The following is a 21208-nucleotide window of genomic DNA, read 5'->3' as shown; positions in this document are numbered from 1 at the left end:
CTGAAGTTCGTGTAAAACGCAGCCTGGGATGTTGTCCGGTCCCATGGATGCTGTGTTTTTGGGTTTAGGGAGTGCAGCTTTTACCTGCGTAGTTGTGATTACAGGGACTCTGCATTCTTCCTGTATAGATATGAGCCCTGGTGGGGGTGGGGGGTAAAGTTAGCACTGAATCTATCTGCTGGGATGTTGGCAATATCGGTTGGTTCTGTAATTTTCATGCCGTTGTGCTGCAACTCAGAGCAGATCTGGGCGTTGCCATCGAGATTCTTGACATAGCTATAGAATGCTTTGTTGTTGTCTGTAGAATCAGTGGCAATTTTGTTTTCGTAGCTAGCTTTGGAGGATCTTTTAAGGGATCTCAGCTTCTTACTGAGGCTGACCAGGGAGCTTCTCCACTCCTGGGATTTTACTCTCTTTTGCAACAGTTTCTTCCTTCTGTTGTACAGTTTATTTATGGCAGAGGACCACCAGATTGGCTTCCTTTTTTTGGAGGATAGCGTCTTGGTTCTGTTTGGGATAGCACGATCCATGCACTCGTGTAAGTGCTTATAGAGTGCATTTGTGTAGAATTCAGCAGTTGTAACTGTATTGTCCATCTGCATGGGTGTCATGAAGTTCACCACTTCTGTCTTAAGAAGCATGAAGTTGGCTTTGTAGACATTTTTTACCATGGTTTCCTTAATGGGGGATAGGGGCGGGATGTGGCTATCAAGGGGGAATGATTAGCTTATGGTCAGATCTGACCAACGAGGAGTTGACTTCAGGTGTGGAACACCGGTCACTCATGTTGGTAATGACTAGGTCTAGGATATTGTTGCCCCTGGTGGGGGTGTGGATAAGTTGATCCAGAGCATTGGATTTTATGAATTCCAGAAAGTGTTGAGCTAAGGAGTTGGTACACGAGTATTTTTCCCAGTTAATGGTGGGGTAGTTGAAGTCACCCATTATTAGGGTGTTTGGTTGAACCCTAATATTTTCCAGTACATCAAGAAAAGAGGAGTGGGAATCCTGGGACATGGTGGGGGATCTGTAGCAAGCTACAATTTGGATTGCAGTTTTGCCCAGAGTTAGTTGCACTTGGATAACCTCGGATGCATTATGCTGAGCAACTAGCCTGGAGGTGTGGATATCCTTAATGAATATGGACACACCTCTGCCTTTGGTGTTTCGGTCCAGGTTACATGGCCGAAAAGTGTGGCATGAGTTATAGCCTGGTAGTGCAGGGGTGCTCTCTGGAACCTTGAACCAGGTCTCGGTCACTGCACAGATATCGATGTTCTCCATTTTAAGGAGTGCCTCGAGTGAGTGCATTTTGAGATTGACTTCTAGCATTGAGTAGCATTACACTCACCTGCAGATTGTAAAAGTACTGCCTTTTAAAGGAAGGTTTAGCAGTTACTTTAAGGATTAGAACATGTAAATGTATAATCTGCTGGAGAAGTTGTCTGAACAAGAAAAATTTTCTCTCCCCCTTAATACAAGTTAAGCTCAACTTTTAGATTTGCTTATATGGCTTCTTTTCTTTAGAAGATAATTTTGGATAATGTCTCATGTTCCTGCTGTTCATAACAGTATTTTATACTTTGTTAGTCATTCTTTGAAAGTTCCTTTTGGCAGCCATAAAGATTAGAGTTTTTCATGAAACTGCCCACCACCTTCTCCTTTGTATATATTTGAAAATGGTATCATAAGGCTTTTGTGAGGACATTGTTGGTTCCCTCAAGGATGGCGCTGTTCATGGTCAGTACTTCATATAACAGAACTGTTATTGCTTTTTAAGAAACGTGTGCTGCTTCATCCAAAGATGATTTGCATTTTTTAAATGTTGATTTGGATGCAGCTAACAGCTTGTTTTTCTATCTGGACTGAAAGCTAATAGCCAGATCAGTTTTATTATTGGATATTATTGTTAATGGTTTCTCTTGAGTTTTATTTATTCCAGGCATTTTTTTGGAAGCAGTACATTTAAAGGGACATCAGGTAATCCAGAATACTGTAAAACAAAATATGTTGAATGAAACTCATTCTTCCTGTTTCCCAGGTTTGCACTTGTCTGTGTTATATTCCTGACTTTAAAGTCAAATCCAGTTTTGTGTTTTCCACTAGTCTGGCAAAGTAGAAGGTTCAGGGTGCAAGCTGTTAACAAGCTACTTCCCCTCAGCCTTCATTTGCCTACTGTGTGACCTTCAGCAAGTCACTTGACCAGACAGTGCTTTGGGTCAGTTAGGAATTTGGGCTAAACTCCCAAGTGGTCTTCTGGTCTGCATGCCTAATAACTTAATTAGCGAACTTGTGAAAGATGCTGCTTCCATGTCAAGTAAGAGATGAGGCAACATATCTTCCTTGGTGATGGAAACCCATGTTAAGTGGTGACTGAATCCACTAGCTAAACATGTTTTTATTCTGACAGTTCATCATCTCACTTGCAATATTTTTTATCTCTACTTTGTTTCATTTCTTCACAACCTCAGAACCCCAATACACATTTTTGTAAATTAAAGTGCTGTGTTCCTGTAGAATTGAAGAGAGTTTGTTTCAACTTTTTCCAGACTGTGTTTTACTTAGAGCTGGAGCTGGATTATCTAGCACCTAGTGCCTTTCCCCTGTCTGGTGCCCTTCAGCTATAAGTTGAGGCGGGGAAGACTACTGCTTTTAAAACTGTACCTAGTTGTTTGCTCCAACTTGTACCACACAAAAAGTGGCAAAGCTCTTCAGTACTCCAGTCCTGTCTATAAATACAATACAGAAATTAATTTTTGTATTAGCATTCAGAAGTGTCAGCGCAGAAACAAGTTTCAGTACTGCAGTACCAGTCGATCAGCATCTCCCAATCATGTCCCTTAACACTTAGCGCCTGGGGCGGCTACCCCTTCTCACTACTCTAGCTGCATTACTGGTTTTGCTCAACTGCATGAAATACTGTATGGGGTTAAGTAGGTTTCACACAGGATTTAACCGTAGTGGAAACAAGAAACTTGATGTCTGAAAATGTAGGTGTCGTGGAACAGATTTCATTGTTAAGTGTACAACAGAACATATTTCATTAAGTATACAGTAGCACTCCTCTTCATTATTTTCTGACAAAGGTATGACAAGTTACAGTTACAAGGAGGCACATTGCCACACACACCACAAAACAGGTTGGGTTCAGTAGTCCAGAAGGTATAGTATGCATGTTGAATACTGTGCTACCTTCAGTTAGGTAACTGTATAAGTTAATATCGGACCAGGTATCTTAAGTATGTTGGAATGTGAGCACACCGATATGGAATTATCCGCATAAAACTGTGTGACTTGGGGCAGGCCTGAGTATCTTTGTGGTTTTGATGGAGTGCTGTGTCATCAAATACATTTAAAGTTTGTTTTACTTAATTTCAGATCACTGTGCAACTTTGTTCAAGGCCTTTTGTGTTGTCTTTTGGTTTAGAGAAATAATTTGCTTGTTCTTCTGCACTGTAGATCTTTAATTCAAGATTGCTTTCAGTAGAAACTAAAAATTGAGTTGGAAGTTTCTTGATAAATTCATGGTTACAAAACTGAAAGTATGTTTGATTCGGTACTTTTTCCAGATTGTACTTTGCTTGCTTAAGAAAAATATTGCACAAATATTTGTTGTCTGTTTGAAGATTTATTTGAAAAATATATATAGAGAAAAATAATGGTTTTGCACAATGGAGGTTTTCAATACCAGTTTGGTTCTTTTCACGCTTTATGTTCAACTCTGAACAACTCCTAGCCCCTCTAGAGCTGAAAATGCCCAGTGATGTTTTCTTTTTCATTGTAACTAGGTCATGACAGTCCTGGAAAGTGTTTTGAAATGACAAGTTCCATGTTACAAAAAATATTAACAGTTGAAAGATACAGATGCAAAAACAGGCAAAGCTGAAGCTTCTGTCTCCCTGGCAAAATGGCATAGTTACTAGCTTCACAATTCCTCTGCACTCCATGTTGAGTTTGATGGGAATATGATTGAGACACTACCCTTGTAGTGGTCAATTCAAGTGTTAAATGATTGGTTATAAGACATTCTGGATGTTGGTCGGTAAGTTGAACTGAAGATGTATGTTGACCTGTTAAGTGGATAACTTTTATGCACTTTTTTTTTTTTTTTTTTTTTTTTTTTTGAAAATGCAGTCATTTTATATAATCATTTTTAAAAGTTGTTTTATTTTTGCTTTCTCATTTTTTCTTTCTTTTCAACGTAAAGCTTTTTGCTTGTGTTAATACAAAAACATTATTTAACTTTGTTTGCATATATAATGCATCATTAAATTTCTACATTTTTACAAGTTCAGAAAAATGTTTACATTTTCACCACATTTATAGTTATTGCAGATTTTACTTTTCATGACTTTATAGAAACACATGATTGATTATTCAGAAGTTTAAAACAGTATGTAACAGTATGTTTTATGTTCGGCATGCATTTAATATAGTAAAACATTATAGTGTACATTATGCAGGAGGATTTAAATAATAAAAAAAAGTATGCTGCTTTCTTTTTTGGTTAGCATAGCGAGTAGCCTCAACTGCTTTGTCTGCTGTGAAGCTTAACAATATTAGAACGTTATTGTAAGTGGAATTAACTAACCTGTCAGTGTTTTTTCTCCAACCAACAGAGCTTTACAAGACAACACGCATAACCCTAAATGAAAGGTTTACGGCCTATTTGAAGGCTGCAGGAGGGCAAACTGCCAGGAAAAAAAGCCCTGAAATACACAGGTACTTATGAAGTGCACGGATCGTTAAAATCAGTCTGTCTTTTAGTACATAAAATAAAGCAGCCCTATTCATTTTGCTAGTATTTTCCACTTTTATTAGTGGTGCTAGAAATTTCACACTTACAATTAATTCCCATTAGTCTAGACCAGTTTTTAAAATTTGTGAGAATTTCTTGGATGATTATAGTCCATATGCTTCAAAAGCATATCACTGTGAAGAGTATGGTAGTCTTTTAAATATCTTCTAAGAATAAACATCAGTGAAAGAGTGCTTGCTCTTCTCAGGGCAGAGGTTGCCATTATTTCTGTATAGCACTCAGACTTTGTGATTGCGTGGCATAGATATTTGTTTAATGAGCTTTTTTACAACTAAAACTTATTTTCCTAGGAGGCAGCACTCTTGTACACGTTTTATCTGTTTCTGTTGTGCTTCACCTATGCCTTAGTCCTAATCAGCTTCCATATCTTTTTCGTGAAGGTGTGACACCATGTTAAAGGTTTAAACTGTAAACACTCGTTTTTCGTCTGTGATCAAGGATGTTCTTTGTGCAGTCATTACATTTGGGTTATCTGCTTGCAGGTAGCCCTCACTCGGCCTGATTAACAAAGTCTCAGGTCCTGCATCAGTTGCTGTCCCTCCTTCCATGACGTCAGTTCGTGAGGGGTATAAAACATGCAGCCGATGCCATTACATCCGTCTTTCTTGCCATGCGGTGCCCGAAGCAGAAGCAGTTAGCAAGTGCCGGTCGGCCGACTCCTGAAATTTTCATTTTCGAGTTTCAGAACCGAAGTCTTCAACTAAAGCTAAGTACCCTGTTGGGGAAACTTTTTCTTGCTCCTTACCAATGTCAGTAAAAGTTAATTGCATTACTTCTGGAAAGCAAATACCTCATAAAGATTTTCATTCGTACTGTATTCCTTGCCTAGGCTCTGACCACGACGTACCTTGCTGTCGGTTTTGTGCTTTATTTAATCAGCGCACTATCCGTCGACAGTATATTTTCACCTCTAAATATTTTGGTTCTCTGTTTAATTATCCAGAAATGTCGTCTGTTATCCGTCCGACTTCCGGGATTCCGAAAAAATGCAAAGATAAAGACAGAGACAGGCTGCCGAGGTCCAAAACTGTCGACAATGCCCTCCTAAGCCAGTCGCCTACTGAGAACCATTCGCAGTCCAGTATGCCGTGAGATGCTTCAACTATGGAACCCGTGGATGTCTCTACCTTGTTTGGGCCCGGAGCCGCTGTGCAGGCACTGGCTTCTGAGGGTGTATTCAGGCCAATGGACTTGCATATTAAACTGACGCCTCCTTCTTTACTTAGGCCTAAATCTCGATCTATGTCTAAAAAAACGACGCCCAGGCCACATGCTCAGGCCTTTGTGTCTAAAAAAACAAATGATAAGAATGGCTGAAGATCTAATAATCCCCCTCCCCCCTTCTAAGAGGCCTAGGACTGAAGTTGATTATGAATCTTCTGATCAGGATTCTGTTTTTTCTGATTCTTGTTATGATCTGGATTTGCCCTTATCTACTTATGAAGATTCTGATGCAGAGGACTCCATTCTCTCTCTTTCTACTCCTGAGGATTTTTCTTTTGGGGAAACCTTAGATACTCAAGGGAGCATTTCCACTGGGAAAGCCAGGATTTTTCTGATTCAAAAAAGAGGCTTAGGGGATTTCTTTCTCCTACCTCAGCATAGGCCTTTAGCTATTCCTCCTGTACTAGACATTGTTGATGCTTTTTTGGAATCTAGTTCGGCTCCTGATTCCTTGCCTCCTGCTCCCAGAAAACCTGACAGAAGCTACAGGGTCCCTGAGTCCCACAAGTTCCTTTTTAAAAATCCTATTGCAGATCCAGAGACTATTTCACAGGGGCCCAAGGGCATTAAGGCTTCTTCTACTAAAAATCCTACCCCTTCTGATAGAGACTCCAGGTCACTGGATAGATGGGGTAAGAAGGTTTACACTTCTGCAACCTTGGCCATTAGGGCTTTAAACTGCCAGTTTCATATGTTAAAGTATCCGCAACATGTTATTGGACTGCTTAAACAGAAAATGATGTTGATTCCTGACTGTGTGGAAAATAAAGAATTACAGGATTTAATGCATTCTGCTGAACAAGTTGGAAAACGTACTTTGCAATGTGGTTTTGATTCATTAGAGGCCTCTTGCATGGCTGCTGTTACTGGGTCTGTGCTCAGAAGGCATGCTTGGCTCAAGGAGCAGTCTTTGCCTGATCATGTTAAAGCTAAATTGTTGGATGCTCCTTTAAATCAGGTCCATCTGTTTGGCAACAAGGCTGAGGACGTTTTTAAAAAGATGGAAGATGAAGCTAAATCTATGCATACTGTTAAAGATTTTTTACAAGTTCAGACTCCTAGATTTAGTAGGCACTGCCCTCTAAGAATTGGTCCTTTCCAACCCCTTCCAGGTCTTCTCAAGCCAAACCAAGACATAGCAAAAACTCCAGGTTTCAGTCCCAGGGGACACACAGAACTAAGCAGTGGGGAGCCTCCACTTCCAAATCTGGGAATAATAAGACCCCCCCCCCCCCAATGTAAACTGTCTCAATGACTTCCTTTTAAAATTTCCAAGCACTTATCAACTGACTGCCCCTTTGGGGGGAAAGATTGCTCTTCATGCAAAGACTTGGTAACGCATTACCCAGGACAAATGGGTTTTAAATATAGTGTCCCAGGGATAAAGATTTCACTTCTACACGTTGCCAACATCAAGCGGGTGGCTGGACCTACCCCCAAATCAGTGGGAAGAGGCCCAAAAACAAGCACTTTCTCTCAAGCATGGAGGCTATTCAACTGGTACCAGAAGAGGAAAAGGGACAAGGTTTCTACTCAAGACTTTTCCTGGTACCCAGAAAAGACAATTCATGGTGTCCTATCCTGGACCTGTCTACTCTAAACACCTATTTGGAGATTCCAAAATTCAAGATGCTGACTCTTCACCAGTTACTTCCTATGCTAGGCAAACATGCCTCGTTGGCAATACTAGATTTAAAAGAAGCATACTTACACATTCCAATCAGGAAATCTTGCAGAAGATACCTACACTTCAAAGCAGGCTACACGCACTATCAGTTCTCTGCACTGCCCTTTGGCTTATCTACTGCGCCCAGGGAATTCACAAAGTGCCTAGCTCCAGTTATTGCATTTTGCAGGCAAATAAATATTCAAATATACCCATACCTGGACGATTGTCTAATTCAGGCAGAAAGCCACGGCATAATTTTGAATCATCTGACCTTTGTACAAAGGGATGTTCTTCATCTCACATTGCTGCAGTCCTTACTTATGGGTAGTCCGCTGTCCTCGGTCGGCCCGAATACCAAAGTATTAGGCTGACGTCGGTCATGGGCGCCTAGATCTGACATCAGAGCGTCAGGGTATAAAGGCGCATGACCGACGTCATATCCTCAGTCTTTTTTGCCGCATGGTCCGATGCAGAAGCAGTGTTGCAAGTGCCGTTCGGCGTTCTGAAATTTTTCGTTTTCGGAGTTTCAGACCGATACCAAGTTGGGCTAAGTACCCCGTTGGGGAATATTTTTGTTTTTTCTTGCCTCAGTTACTTACCGGATGTCAGAAAAAGTGAATAATTGTATTTCTTGTGGGAAACAGATACCGCATAGGGATTACCACTCGCTTTGTATTCCTTGTTTGGGACCGGAGCACGGCGTAGTCGGGTGTCGGTTTTGTGCTAGGTTTAATAAGCGCACTATAAAACGGAGGTTAGATTGCGCTAGGTTAGTCTTTGGCAAGAGGTGTAATTATAATATGCCGTCGGATGTTCCGCCTGCTTCTACTAAGAAGCGCAAAGACAAATCTTTAAAGCCTAGGCAGGATGATTCGTCCGCTTCGGACGCCAGACCTTCAAGCTACAGCTGAACAGGTGGATCCGGCTGAAGTTTCTGTTGAGTCCCAGGGGAAACTTTGATTTTACAAGATGTGGCCTCTCAGGAGGCAGGTCAGGCTGAAGGGCCTCTCAGGTTACTATTCTCCCTTCTATGCCTAAGGTGGTTAGGCCTTCTGCTACTGTTTCTAAGGCTCCTTCTAAGGGCAGGTCTGTTTTGCCTTCCTCTGGTATCAGTTCTGGTTCTTCAGGGTCTGTGCCTAAAAAGCACATGCTTAAAATGGCAGAGGATTTGATTACTTTAATTAGAGGTTCTATGCCCCCTCCTGATAAGAGGCCCAGGATGGAGCCAGAGTTGGAAAGTTTGGAGCAGGCCTCAAATGATTCAGAGTCTTCTGCTGAAGACATTCAAGATTTCCCTCCTTATTCTGATTCTGATGCAGAGGATTCCACTCCTTCTGCTTCTCCTCCAGAGGATTTTTCATTTTCAGAAACTCTGCATTCCATGAGGGAGCATTTTACACCATAAATGAAAAGAAGTCACACCTGCTACCCTGTCAACAAATTATATTCCTGGCAGCAAGCTTGAATACAACTCCCCAGATGGCTTACCTCACCCCAGAGAAACAAATTAATTTGACAGACTACTTCAAACAAGTGGCCACAAAAACCCTGCTTTCTGCAAGACAAATACTGCAAGCCTTGGGGTTCATGGCCTCCTGCATTCTTCTAATTCCATATGCAAGGCTGCATATGAGGAAACTACAGTGGTAGCTAAAAAGCCTATGGTGTCAACATTCTCAAGACCTGGAAACAATGATTCCCATCATACCTTGCCTACGCCTAGAGTTCCTTTGGTGGGCAGAGGCCTGCCACCAAAACAAGGGACTACCTTTCACACCACCCCCTGCCACCCAAACCTAACAACAAACGTATCAGACTATGCATGGGGTCTCACCTGGCAGGAAAGTGCATTCAGGGCAAATGGAGCCCAAGTTAAATGCACCTGCATATCAATCAAAAAGAAATGTTAGCTGTACAGAATGCTCTGACAGCCTTTAAGGACCACATTCTTCCAGGGCAACTAATGGTAAAGACGGACACCACCACTTTTATGTGGTACATAAACAAGCAGAGGGCTACACATTCTTACCCCCTCTGCAGACTAGCCATGGCATTGTGGACACAGCCTTGAGCTACCAAGTGCACCTACAAGCTCAATTCCTGCCAGGAAAATTAAATACACTGGCAGACATACTAAGCAGAAACCTCATGGACCCACACGAGTGGAAACTGGAACCAAGGATTTTCAACATGTTGACAAGCAAATGGGGGAGCCCAGATATAGACTTGTTTGCCTCTCCCCAGAACTACCAATTGGACAAATTTTGCACAAGGACTCCCACAAACAAGCCTGGAAAGTAGATGCTCTGTCCTTCATTTGGAAAAAAACTATTAGTCTATGCCTTCCCTCCTCTGCCTCTACTCTCCAAAGTACTACTAAAAATCAAACAGGACAAGCCAAGGATGATTTTGATTGCTCCAGACTGGCCGCTCCAACACTGGTATCCCCTCCTGCGCAGTGTGTCATAGTTATTTCCATGGCACATGCCTCGGACTCCTTCCCTGCTGTCTCAGCAGGAGAACTAGATTCTCCACCCTCAGCTTCTAACACTGAACCTTGCAGCCTGGTTAATTACTTAATCTCTCCTTTACCATCCCTCAGCAAACCTGTGATGGATATCATTTTAGAGGCAAGGAGACCTAGTACTAGAAAATGTTATGCTGAAAAATGGAAAAGATTCTGTGGCTGGAACCAATCTCAAGGGAAGAGCACAGCAGCACCCAATTTACTCAGATTTTACAGTACTTAATTGAGATGCTTCACAAGGGCCTGTCTTTTTCCTCCACTAAAATCCACGCCTCAGCCATTTCAGCTCATTATAACACAGAACCGCCCCTCTTCTCTCCTCCACTGCTCAAGCAGTTCCTTAGAGGGGCCAAAAATTTGAGACCACCTAGGAGAGCTCCAACCCCAGCCTGGGACCTTAAATTTGTCTTGGAGAAACTCACTCTACCTCCTTTCGAGCCAGCTGCTACTGCAGACTTAACATTTCTTTCTTGGAAAACAGCTTTCCTTTTAGCAATCACTTCAACTAGAAGGGTATCTGAATTACAGGCCCTTATGGCAGTGGAGCCTTTCATCATCTTTCATGCGGACAGGGTGTCCATGAGAACCAATCCATCCTTCATGACCAAGGTGGTATCTCGTGTGGCTCTTAATCAGTCCATTCATTTGCCAACCTTCGTTCCCAATCCACAGAATAAAGGGGAACGGATGCTGCATTCCTTAGATGTGCACAGACAGCTTAGATTCTACTTGACAGGACTAAACCTCAGATGAAATCTGAACAACGGCATTTGCTGCAGGGGCAGAAGGGAAGGCTATTTCAAAGCAAATCATTTCTAAATGGATAAGCCATTGCATTAATTTCTGCTGTAAGCACCATGGAAAACCTATCCTCCAGGGGATCAGACCTCACTCCACCAGGGCTGCATCTACCTCTGCAGCCTTTCTCAGAGGCGTCCCTACCAGGAACATCCTAGAAGCTGCTATCTGGAGTTCTATACATACTTTCACCAAGCATTATCATTTGCCAATTTTCTCTAAATCCAGAGCTGGCTTTGCCACTAGTCTTGCAGGGCCTTATAGCTGGTCCTAATGCTATCTAATTTCCTACTCCCAACCATAGCTTTGGCAGTCTACCCAAATGTAATGACTGCAACAGTGAAACATGAAGAACATAGTACAGTTGTGTACACTTACCAGAAATGTAGATGTTCGAGTGTAATCACTGTTGCAGTCCTGGTTACCCTCCCTCCAGCCCCCTAACTTCTTTTGGCTATACCTCTACTTTCCTTTACTATGCTTAAAAGCCTTTTTGGTGTATTTGCTTTTTTGTTGGAGGTATATCTTTGTGCTTTTATATTTAGCTGCTTACCATTAGGGGGGCACCTGACATCTGGGCCAAGAAAAACTGATGTAATGGCATCGGCTGTATGTTTTATACCCCTGACGTATTGAAAGAAGGGACAACAACCGACGCAGAACCCAAGACTTTGTTAATTAGGCTGACAAGGGCTACCTGCAAGCAGATAACCCAAATTATATGACTGCAACAGTGAATAATACACTCGAACATCTACATTTATGTTAAGTGTACGTAACTGTACTTTTCTCTTCTTTATTTGTGGTACAGCCTTTTAGCGAAGAAGCTGAGTACTGCTATTTTAAGTGCCGTATCATGTCATTACCTGTAGACATTGTAACTTGTACAAAATATTATGTATTAAAAAAAAAAATTAAAATTAACATTGCGATGCCCCACCACTGGCCCAGTAATCAAGGAGTCTCAATCCTCACCACAGGCAACAGTGGGCGATGTACACACTGGGAGGATGACAAGTGTACACACACAGTAAAGTGCAATTTCTCTTAAGAGCATACAGAAACCACAGTCAGTCTCGGGCTGGTTTCTCCCTCTATCTCCAGATCCCCAGTAAGACTCCCCACTGGCACAGCTGTAGGGTTGAGATCTCCGCTGAGTGGCCAAGCGAAAACCTCCAGCACCCTGTCAGTCCAACCAGTGCTTCATGTCCCTGACCAAGTAGCTGACACACACACTCTTTGAGATTTGATTTCACACACACACACACACACACACACACACACACACACACACACACACACACACACCTGGGAAAGGCTGACACAGGTTTACTAGCTATTTTCCCTTTTGCCCAGACTATAAGGTAGTTATTACTGCCACCAGCCAACTCTTTATCAGCTACTTTAAGGCCCGTAACAAAGGGTGTCCAATCTTACTGTGTAGTGTTACTATTAATCCAAATGGTAGTTTGACCAAGAGCAAGGCTATTAGGAGTGGCCCGCCAGTGTTACCAAATAAATATTTATTTAATTATTTATTTATTTAACATTTGTTAACCGGGGAGGTCTGACTTGGAACAAAGCCAATTTTCAGCGGAGGCCCGGAGAGAAATGCCCCAGATGCATGTCCTTGTAACATGGGAGGAAACCAGAGTACCTGGAGGAAACCCACATGAACGCAGGGAGGGCATGCAGACTCCACACAGAAGGCCCCCCAGCCGAGAATCGAACCGGAGAACCTCTTGCTGTGAGGCAACAATGCTACTGCTGTACCACTGCGCCATCCAATGCAAATACTCTGAGCTTAAATATGTCTCTCAAATATCAGCCACAATGAAAGGTTTAAATACATTTAATAATAAAAAAACAAGAAAATACTCAGTAAACAATCACAGTTCAAAATCACAGGAAATATGTAAAAAAGCATTGCAGGACAGTCTCAAATAAATATAGAAACCATCTAAGCTATACTTTGCTATATTTCTGTCTAAATCTAAGAGAAATTACTGTACTCTAGTTAATTTGCTTACTTAACAAGGCAAGACAGATGTGGTGAGTGGGTCTTCCAGCTGATGCTGTCAGGTCAAAGACAAAATACAAAGTTCTCTGTCTCTCTCAGATAGTTCTTAAATTAACGCATCAAATATTACTTCTGGGTTAGCTTGCAGGATGACATCACTTCTTGTCACTTTAGTTCCCAAGCTAAACCCCCTTTGCTAGAAACTGCCAGCATTTAGCATTTGCCTGTGAAAATACATAGCCCTCAGATTTTTGCAGCTGCTGGAAGACATAAAATAATAAAACACAAGACAATGCAGAAGGCTCCCTAGTTTTAGACATCCTGTCTCTTTGGTGCATTGAAACCATCTTTTTATGGTGCAGTTATAAAATAATTTAATTTCAACTAGTTTTGTGAAGTTTTGCAAGTTAACCCTCTATGTTCCAGTTCCTACTGTTAAAATAGTTACAGTAGTGTATATACATTTCTGTTCTTTTCCAGTAGGGTACACTGTGGATACATCTTTAAGCTAAGTACTGTCCAACCCCTTTTCAATCACACTTCTGTACCAGCAGTTTGATGTAAAAGTAACCAACTCCAAATCCAGCTCCAGGCAAGTGACAAGTGGAGTACCTGAGGGTTCAGTCCTGGGGACCGCTCTTCTTTGGCATCTTCTTCTCTGAAGTACAGGCCAAGACTAAGGGACTTTGGCTAACAAAGTTCACAAATGACTGCAAACTGGGAGCCATTATTGAATCCCCAAATTATGTAGATATTCTACAAAAGGGCCTTACAGAAACAGATGCTCAGTGTCAAGAAGTGTATAGTTATCCCCTTTGGGAAAAAACATGTATCCATGAATTACCACATAGGTGGCAGTACACTAAACACCGAAAGTGTGATAAGAAACTTAGGAACACAGGTGGACAGTGGTCTTACCTGCGATAACCACATCGTCACAACAGTCAGAAAATCCTTCTGTGTGGCACACTTCATCACTAAGGGCTTTTCATTAAGAAAAAAGGAGTTAATTGTTCCACTGTACTCATCCCTCATTAGACCCATCATAGAGTACAACGTCTTGTTTGGTATGTACCTCACAAGACATCTGCAACAACTGGAAAGGCCGCAGAAACACCTCACTAAAAGAATCACAGGCCTAAAGCAGATGCCCTATGCTGACCGACTAAAAAAAACTCCAGCTCTACTCTGTTGCATATCATCTACTAAAAGGCGATTTCTGCTTAACATACAAGGCCGTGTCAAACCCAGAGCTGTTGGACATGCTACACTTAAAGAAATCCCAATCCATCAGAGCCACACACTCCATTGACCTAAACTTTGACATCACAATGAACAAAACATGCTGGAGGGATAGGTTCCTGACCCAGAGACTCCCCATACTCTGGAAACTGGATACTGGCTAAGGCTCTTGCTGCCCCTATAGTGCCTTTTTTAGGCAAGGTTCAAATAACAAATTCACCACCGTAACAGGAACAGGCAAGCAAAAACTGAGAGTAATGCTACTCAGTGCTAGAAGTCTAAATCTCAAAATGCACTCACTCGAGGCACTCCTTAAAATGGAGAACATCGATATCTGTGCAGTGACTGAGACCTGGTTCAAGGCTCCAGAGAGCACCCCTGCACTACCAGGCTATAACTCATACCACACTTTTCGGCCATGTAACCTGGACCGAAACACCAAAGGCGGAAGTGTGTCCATATTCATTAAGGATATCCACACCTCCAGGCTAGTTGCTCAGCATAATGCATCCAAGGTTATGCAAGTGCAACTAACTTTGGGCAAAACTGCAATCCAAATAGTAGCTTGCTACAGATCCCCCACCATGCCCCAGGATTCCCACTCCTCTTTTCATGATGTACTGGAAAATATTAGTGTTCAACCAAACACCCTAATAATGGGCGACTTCAGCTACCCCACCATTAACTGGGAAAACTACTCATGTACCAACTCCTTAGCTCAACGCTTTCTGGAATTCATAAACTCCAATGCCCTGGATCAACTTATCTACACCCCCACCAGGGGCAACAATATCCTAGACCTAGTCATTACCAGCATGAATGACCAGTGTTCCACACCTGAAGTCAACTCCTCGTTGGTCCGATCCGACCATAAGCTAATCACCCTTGATATCCACATCCCGCCCCCACCCCCCATTAAGGAAACCACTGTAAAAAATGTCTCCAAAGCCATCTTCATGCTTCTTAAGACAGAAGTGGTGAACTTCATGACACCCATGCAGATGGACAATACAGTTACAACTGCTGAATCCTACACAAATGCACTCTATAAACACTTATATATGTGCATGAATCGTGCTATCCCAAACGGAACCAAGATGCTATCCTCCAAAAAAAGGAAGCCAATCTGGTGGTCCTCTGCCATAAACAAACTGTACAACAGAAGGAAGAAACTGTTGCAAAAGGGAGTAAAATCTCATGAGTGGAGGAGCTCCCTGGTCAGCCTCCGTAAGAAGCTGAGATCCCTTATAAGATCCTCCAAAGCTAGCTACGAAAATAAAATCTCCACTAATTCTAAGGACAACCACAAAACATTCTGTAGCTATGTCAAGAATCTCGATGGCAACACCCAGATCTTCTCTGAGTTACAGCACAACGGCACGAAAATTACAGAACCAACTGATATTGCCAACATCCTGGCAGATAGGTTCAGTGCTTACTTTACCCCCCCACCCCCACCCCATAAAGGGCCCATATCTATACAGGAAGAATGCAGAGTCCCTGTAATCACAACTATGCAGGTAAAAGCTGCACTCTCTAAAGCCAAAAACACAGCATCCATGGGACTGGACAACATCCCAGGCTGCGTTTTACACGAACTTCAGAATGAACTGGCTCCCCACTTAAGCACCATGTTCAATAATAGCCTCACATCAGGCTTTGTGCCCACTAAATGGCGCACAGCAACAGTTATCCCACTCCACAAAGGGGGAGCCACCACTGATCCGGGGAACTATCGACCTATTAGCCTGACGAGCCTGGTCTGCAAGGCCATGAAACGTATCATCATGGAACTCATAAACAAAGACTTTGGTAACCTCCAAACTCTGGATCCCACCCAGTTCGGGTTTGTGAGAGGCAGATCATGCCTCCTAAACCTGATTGACTTCTTTGAGGCAGTCACCAAAGCCATAGATGAGGGTAAGGTGGTTCACACAGCCTACCTTGACCTTGCCAAGGCTTTCGACACCATACCCCATTCTGGAATTATAGCTAAACTCACTAAACTAGGTATAAATCCCTACGTCACAAGATGAGTTGCCAACTGGCTCACTGACAGAACCCACACTGTAAAAGGTGCAGACTCCAGATGTGACCTCAAAGCAGTGACAAGTGGAGTACCACAGGGTTCTGTGCTGGGACCTCTCCTGTTTGGTATCTACTTCTCTGAAGTACAGGCCAACACAGAAGGCCTCTGGCTAACGAAGTTCACAGATGACTGCAAACTAGGAACCATAGTCAAGTCCCCAAATGATGTGGATATCCTACAGAAGGACCTCGCTGAGACAGATGCCTGGTGTCAGAGCCATGGCCTCAAGCTCAATGCCAAAAAGTGCAGCGTCATCCCCTTTGGTAAAAACTCTGTACCCATGAACTACCACATAGGCAGCTATCTACGTAACACCGAATGTGTGATAAGAGACTTTGGGACCCAGGTGGACAGTAGTCTCTCCTTTGATAGTCACATCACCACAGTAGTCAGGAAGTCATTCTACGTGGCACACAGGGTTGCCAGACGTCTCTATTTGGGCGGGACTGTCCCGAGATCAGCAGCCTGATCCCGAGTCCTGCCGTGCTGGTTTAAATCCCGGCCAGCCTCCGCTTTGTTTGTTTTATTTTTTTGTTTTGTTTTGATTGGCCTGTATACCTGGCATACGGCCCAATCAAAAATTGCTAAACACGGAGCTTCTTGTGTTCCGCATTAAACACGAGAAGCTCCGTGTTTACCTGATTGGCCCATATGCCGGTATACAGGCCAATCAAAAATCGCTAAACACGGAGCTACTTGTGTTGAATGCGGAACTGCAATGCTTTAAACACGAGAAGCTCCGTGTTTAGTGGAGAGCTACTGTTCTTTAATGTGGAACTGTGTTCCGCATTAAAGACCTTTTTTTTTTGTTTTGTTTTCACTTGCCGTGAGAGACCTTCTGGGTTTTTTTTTAGTCCCTACCTGGGGGGCTGGAAATCTGGCAACCCTGGTGGCACACCTAATCATAAAAGGGTTCTCATCCAGGAAAAAATGAGGTCATTGTTCCCCTCTACTCGACACTCGTTAGACCCCTTATAGAGTACAATGCCCCTTTTGGAATGTACCTCACAAGACATCTGCAGCAGCTGGAAAGGCCACAGAAGTACCTCACAAAGAGGATTACTGACCTCAAACAAATGCCCTACACTAACCGCCTCAAAAAACTCCAGCTTTACTCTGTAGCATATCGCCTACTCCAAGGTGATCTCTGCCTGACATATAAAGCTATGTCAAACCCAGAGCTGTTGGACATGCTACACCTAAAGAAGTCTCAATCCCTCCGAGCTACACACTCTAGGGACCTAAACCTTGTCACCACAATAAACAGGATATGCTGGAGCGATAGATTCCTGTCTCAGAGACTTCCCATACTCTGGAACAGGTACACATCTAGGTCAAGCAAAGTTCATTAGCACTCTTCAAGAAAAATCTTGATGAGTGGATGGGAAATAGGAAATACACCCCGGGGATCACTTCTGTGTGTCTGCTCGACAGTGGCACAGGAAAATAACTTTCTTTGGTGGCGTAAGCCAGGGAACCTTGTTGGCTAGGCTTACGTAGGCCCTTGGGCTGATAGCCTAGTACCTACCTATGAATAGACTACCCATACATGTCAAGCAGAGCGCCTCCTTGGCCCTCTTCAAAAGCAACATTGACGACTGGATGGGAGATGGAAAATTTACCCCGGGGAATCACATCAGTTGCCCTGCTAGACAGGGGTCCAGGGAAGTAAATATTTTTGGAAGAAATAGCCAGAGAATTGCTATGGCTAGGCTTGTATAGGCCCCAAGGCCGATAGTCTAGTACCAGCCTATGAACATAACATACAGTTCTAATACATTTGTAACACAGGCATATGAATCATGTTGACATTCACAACTGACATATAATTATTTACAAAATTCCAGAGAGGTAGGCTGGCAATGTCTCCTTTTGTTACATTTCTATATAAATCATATTAATAATCACAAATAACATATAATTATTTACAAAACTCCAGGTAGCTGGGCTGGCAGTATCTCCTTTTGTCACAGACATGTCAAGGCAGTGGCTGTGGGTTGCCTTAGGGATAGTAACGTTATCAGTTTTTACTATTTTCTTTGTGTCCAGTAGTAAAACAGTCTGACATTAGCCCAGCACTGATAGACCTGTTTTTGGCATAGTCCTGATTGTTATTTTTTTTCCCTTAAGAAAATACTGAATAATGAATAAAAAATATAAATGCATTCCTTTTATCCTATTGTGTCTCTCTATTTTCATTTAATAAACTTCTGTCAAACAGTTTAATTCAGTTACTGTCTGCCACGTAGCACTTCCCTGTATGGGTGACACCTGTGGTTCACAGTACAGTTTTTCTTGTTGGTCATTATATCTAAAGTGTCCTGCTTTATTCCTTCCACTTAAGTCAAAAATGACTGTCTTTAAACTGTAGAAGATTACCCCTGCTCCCCCAATTTGAAAAGGATCTAATGGGAAAGCAGAATCTTGGACTGCTTTGGAAAAAAAGAAGTTTGTAAGGCAGCGGTGCTAGTCTTCACTGCTGCTGTCTGCTGTCAGGCATATCTAATAGAGTATCATGCTGAGTTCCTCTGTGAATCAAAGGCAAAAGCAGAAGAGGCATCTGACATTGCTGAGAGGGCAATGCTCTTCACAGGTTTGAAAGCATGATATTTAATGACTAGTAATGTTGTAGAAAGCAAAAAAAAAAAATGGAGGAGAAAGGAGAGATCATACAGGCAGTCAAGCAGCTATTTCATCCCCCTTTTCCATGCTTTTGACAGCAGACACCCATTCAGTTTCATTGGTTCAAGGTAAAGAGGCAGAAGGGAAAAGGGCTTATCTGATTATCATTTTCATTCATTCTTAAACTGAGTTTGGATCCCCTCAGATCTGAGTCTGTTGCTTCTTCCAGATCATAGGATTCTTGAACTCCCGAGCTCCTGCCTTTATCCATAATGGACCACCAACATAACACACCTCAGATCTCTTTCACTGTCATTGCGAACAGACATGTTTTACGAGCCCTCGAGCATTAGGAATTGTTTAATCGCTAGTTTGTCTTCTCAATGAGTTTAATTCCTTTTAGTTTCTTATACACTTAGTTGTTTCTCTGTACCGCCCGTGTACCCTTTTTATTATTGCATCCTTTTTTCTCTGCTGATGGCCTTTTCTAGTACTCCTTGAGTACCTCTCAGTATCATTGTTGGTAGTCTTCCTTTCCCCTTCTTGTACTTTTTATAGTACCCCTTAATACCATAGACCTTTCTTTCCTTTTGTGTTTAAAAAAAAAAAAAAATATATATATATATATATATATATATATATATATATACACACCTTCTTGGCTTTCATTGATTTGTTCTTGTTATTTTTCTAATGGGAATGGGCACAAGGTTCCAAACTCTGACATCCACACAGTGTGTGTACTGTTTAGGCCCAAAACACTTAAAGGTAGATTGTGATATTTGTGCAGGCTTTAATTCTCGAACTGTGTTTGGGTATTCGTCCTTCCAAACACTCTACTCCAGTTGCTAGGTCTCATACCCCTAAAAAACAAGACAAAAAGAGTGATTCTGTTAAAAAGGACAAAGATTCATGTAAAAGATCTCGTGATCGTCCTTCCACATCGGCTCCTTTATTGGAACCACCGGCAAACTTTTGAAAAACTCTGATCCAAAGCTAAGAATTGAAAGAGTCCCTCGCATCCATACTTCCTTTGCATTTGGAGCATATCCCTGCCAGGTTACCATCTCCGTTCTTTGAACAGTCACCCAGAAAGCATTCTAGGCCATCTCATACAGCTTTGTCTCTTCAGTTTTCTAGGAGCCTATAAGAAACGGATGTAGCTAGGATGATGAGGAAGTTCCTCAGGACGCAGATTCAAATGGGAGACCTTTCAGCTGCAACCCCATCTGGTCTTGAGAGCCTTCATAAAGCCTCACCACTTTTGATTTCTGCTCCTCCAGTCTGTCCTTCGGTTTTGGAGCCACCTGATCCAAAATCCTTGGGTCCATGTTCCTCAGATCCGAAGATGATTGTTTCTTTGACTGCAGTCATTTCTCTGAGTCGAACAGCACCAGGTAACTCTGAGTCAGAGGACTCTGAGCTGAAGTGCCGAAGTGTCAACAGCAAAGCTGTTGGGTCCCTTTGGAACCTTAGCGTTGGATAGCATGGGGTCTGACTCCATCCTTGGGTGGAGTGCCTTCAGGATGTCAGGAGTCGACAATCGGAGAGGGTCCATTGTTTAAACTCTTCATTTTCTGCTTCCCTTAGGCACTCCACTTATAAGGTAGTGGAGAGAGTCTTCTCTATACCTAGAAAACAGATGACCTTGTCCTCTTCAGATCAGATTTCATTTCATTCGGTTTTGCGTCCAGAGCCTCGATCGTACCTTATACTGGGATAGCCAGTCCGAGCTAGCCTCCAGGCCATCCATCAGAGTATCGTTTATCTCTACTGATACTTCCTGAAGCATCTCACTGAGGCGGTCCCTCGGAAGCAAACGTGCAAGAGGAGGCACTTAGACTCCCCACAAGAGTATGTCACTGAAGACACTGATTTTGTTGAGGGAGAACGATTCACTAGATAACCACCTGATGTCTCCTTTGGAGACATCTTGAAACTCCTTAAAAAGGTGGTTGGTCTCCCAATAACCTTTCACAAGAGGAGTTTGTCTTTCTGGTGGCTTTTGGGTCTGGCCCCTCTACCTCTCCTGGTTGACTCTACTCACAGATGAGCTTGTAGACCTGGTCTCTCTGCGGGTGTGGAAGAAACCGGACACTGTTGAGCTTATTCCCACTGGTCCAGGCAAAATCCTTGCACCTCCAAGAGATAGTCTACACTGGAGTAAAGGAGTGGCAGCCATTAGGGTGTGGAAGATG

The 21208-nt window shown here is 42.6% G+C and overlaps 1 protein-coding gene across 6 annotated transcripts in view; it reads left to right on the top strand.

The window, feature by feature from the left end:
- BCLAF1 (BCL2 associated transcription factor 1) overlaps positions 1–21208 on the top strand; it is a 1196126-nt gene that overhangs the window by 612243 nt on the left and 562675 nt on the right. For all 6 annotated transcript variants that reach the window (XM_044076391.1, XM_044076404.1, XM_044076411.1 and 3 more), the window contains exon 8: positions 4620–4722. In XM_044076391.1, coding sequence (XP_043932326.1) covers positions 4620–4722 — 103 coding nt within the window. The remainder of the gene's footprint in view (positions 1–4619; positions 4723–21208) is intronic.

This window comes from Protopterus annectens, chromosome 1.part1, assembly GCF_019279795.1.
Source record: "Protopterus annectens isolate FY-2018-M chromosome 1.part1, PAN1.0, whole genome shotgun sequence".
Classification (NCBI taxonomy): domain Eukaryota; kingdom Metazoa; phylum Chordata; order Ceratodontiformes; family Protopteridae; genus Protopterus; species Protopterus annectens.
Note: the sequence above shows the minus strand (reverse complement) of the source record. Positions and strands in the feature narration are given on the sequence as shown.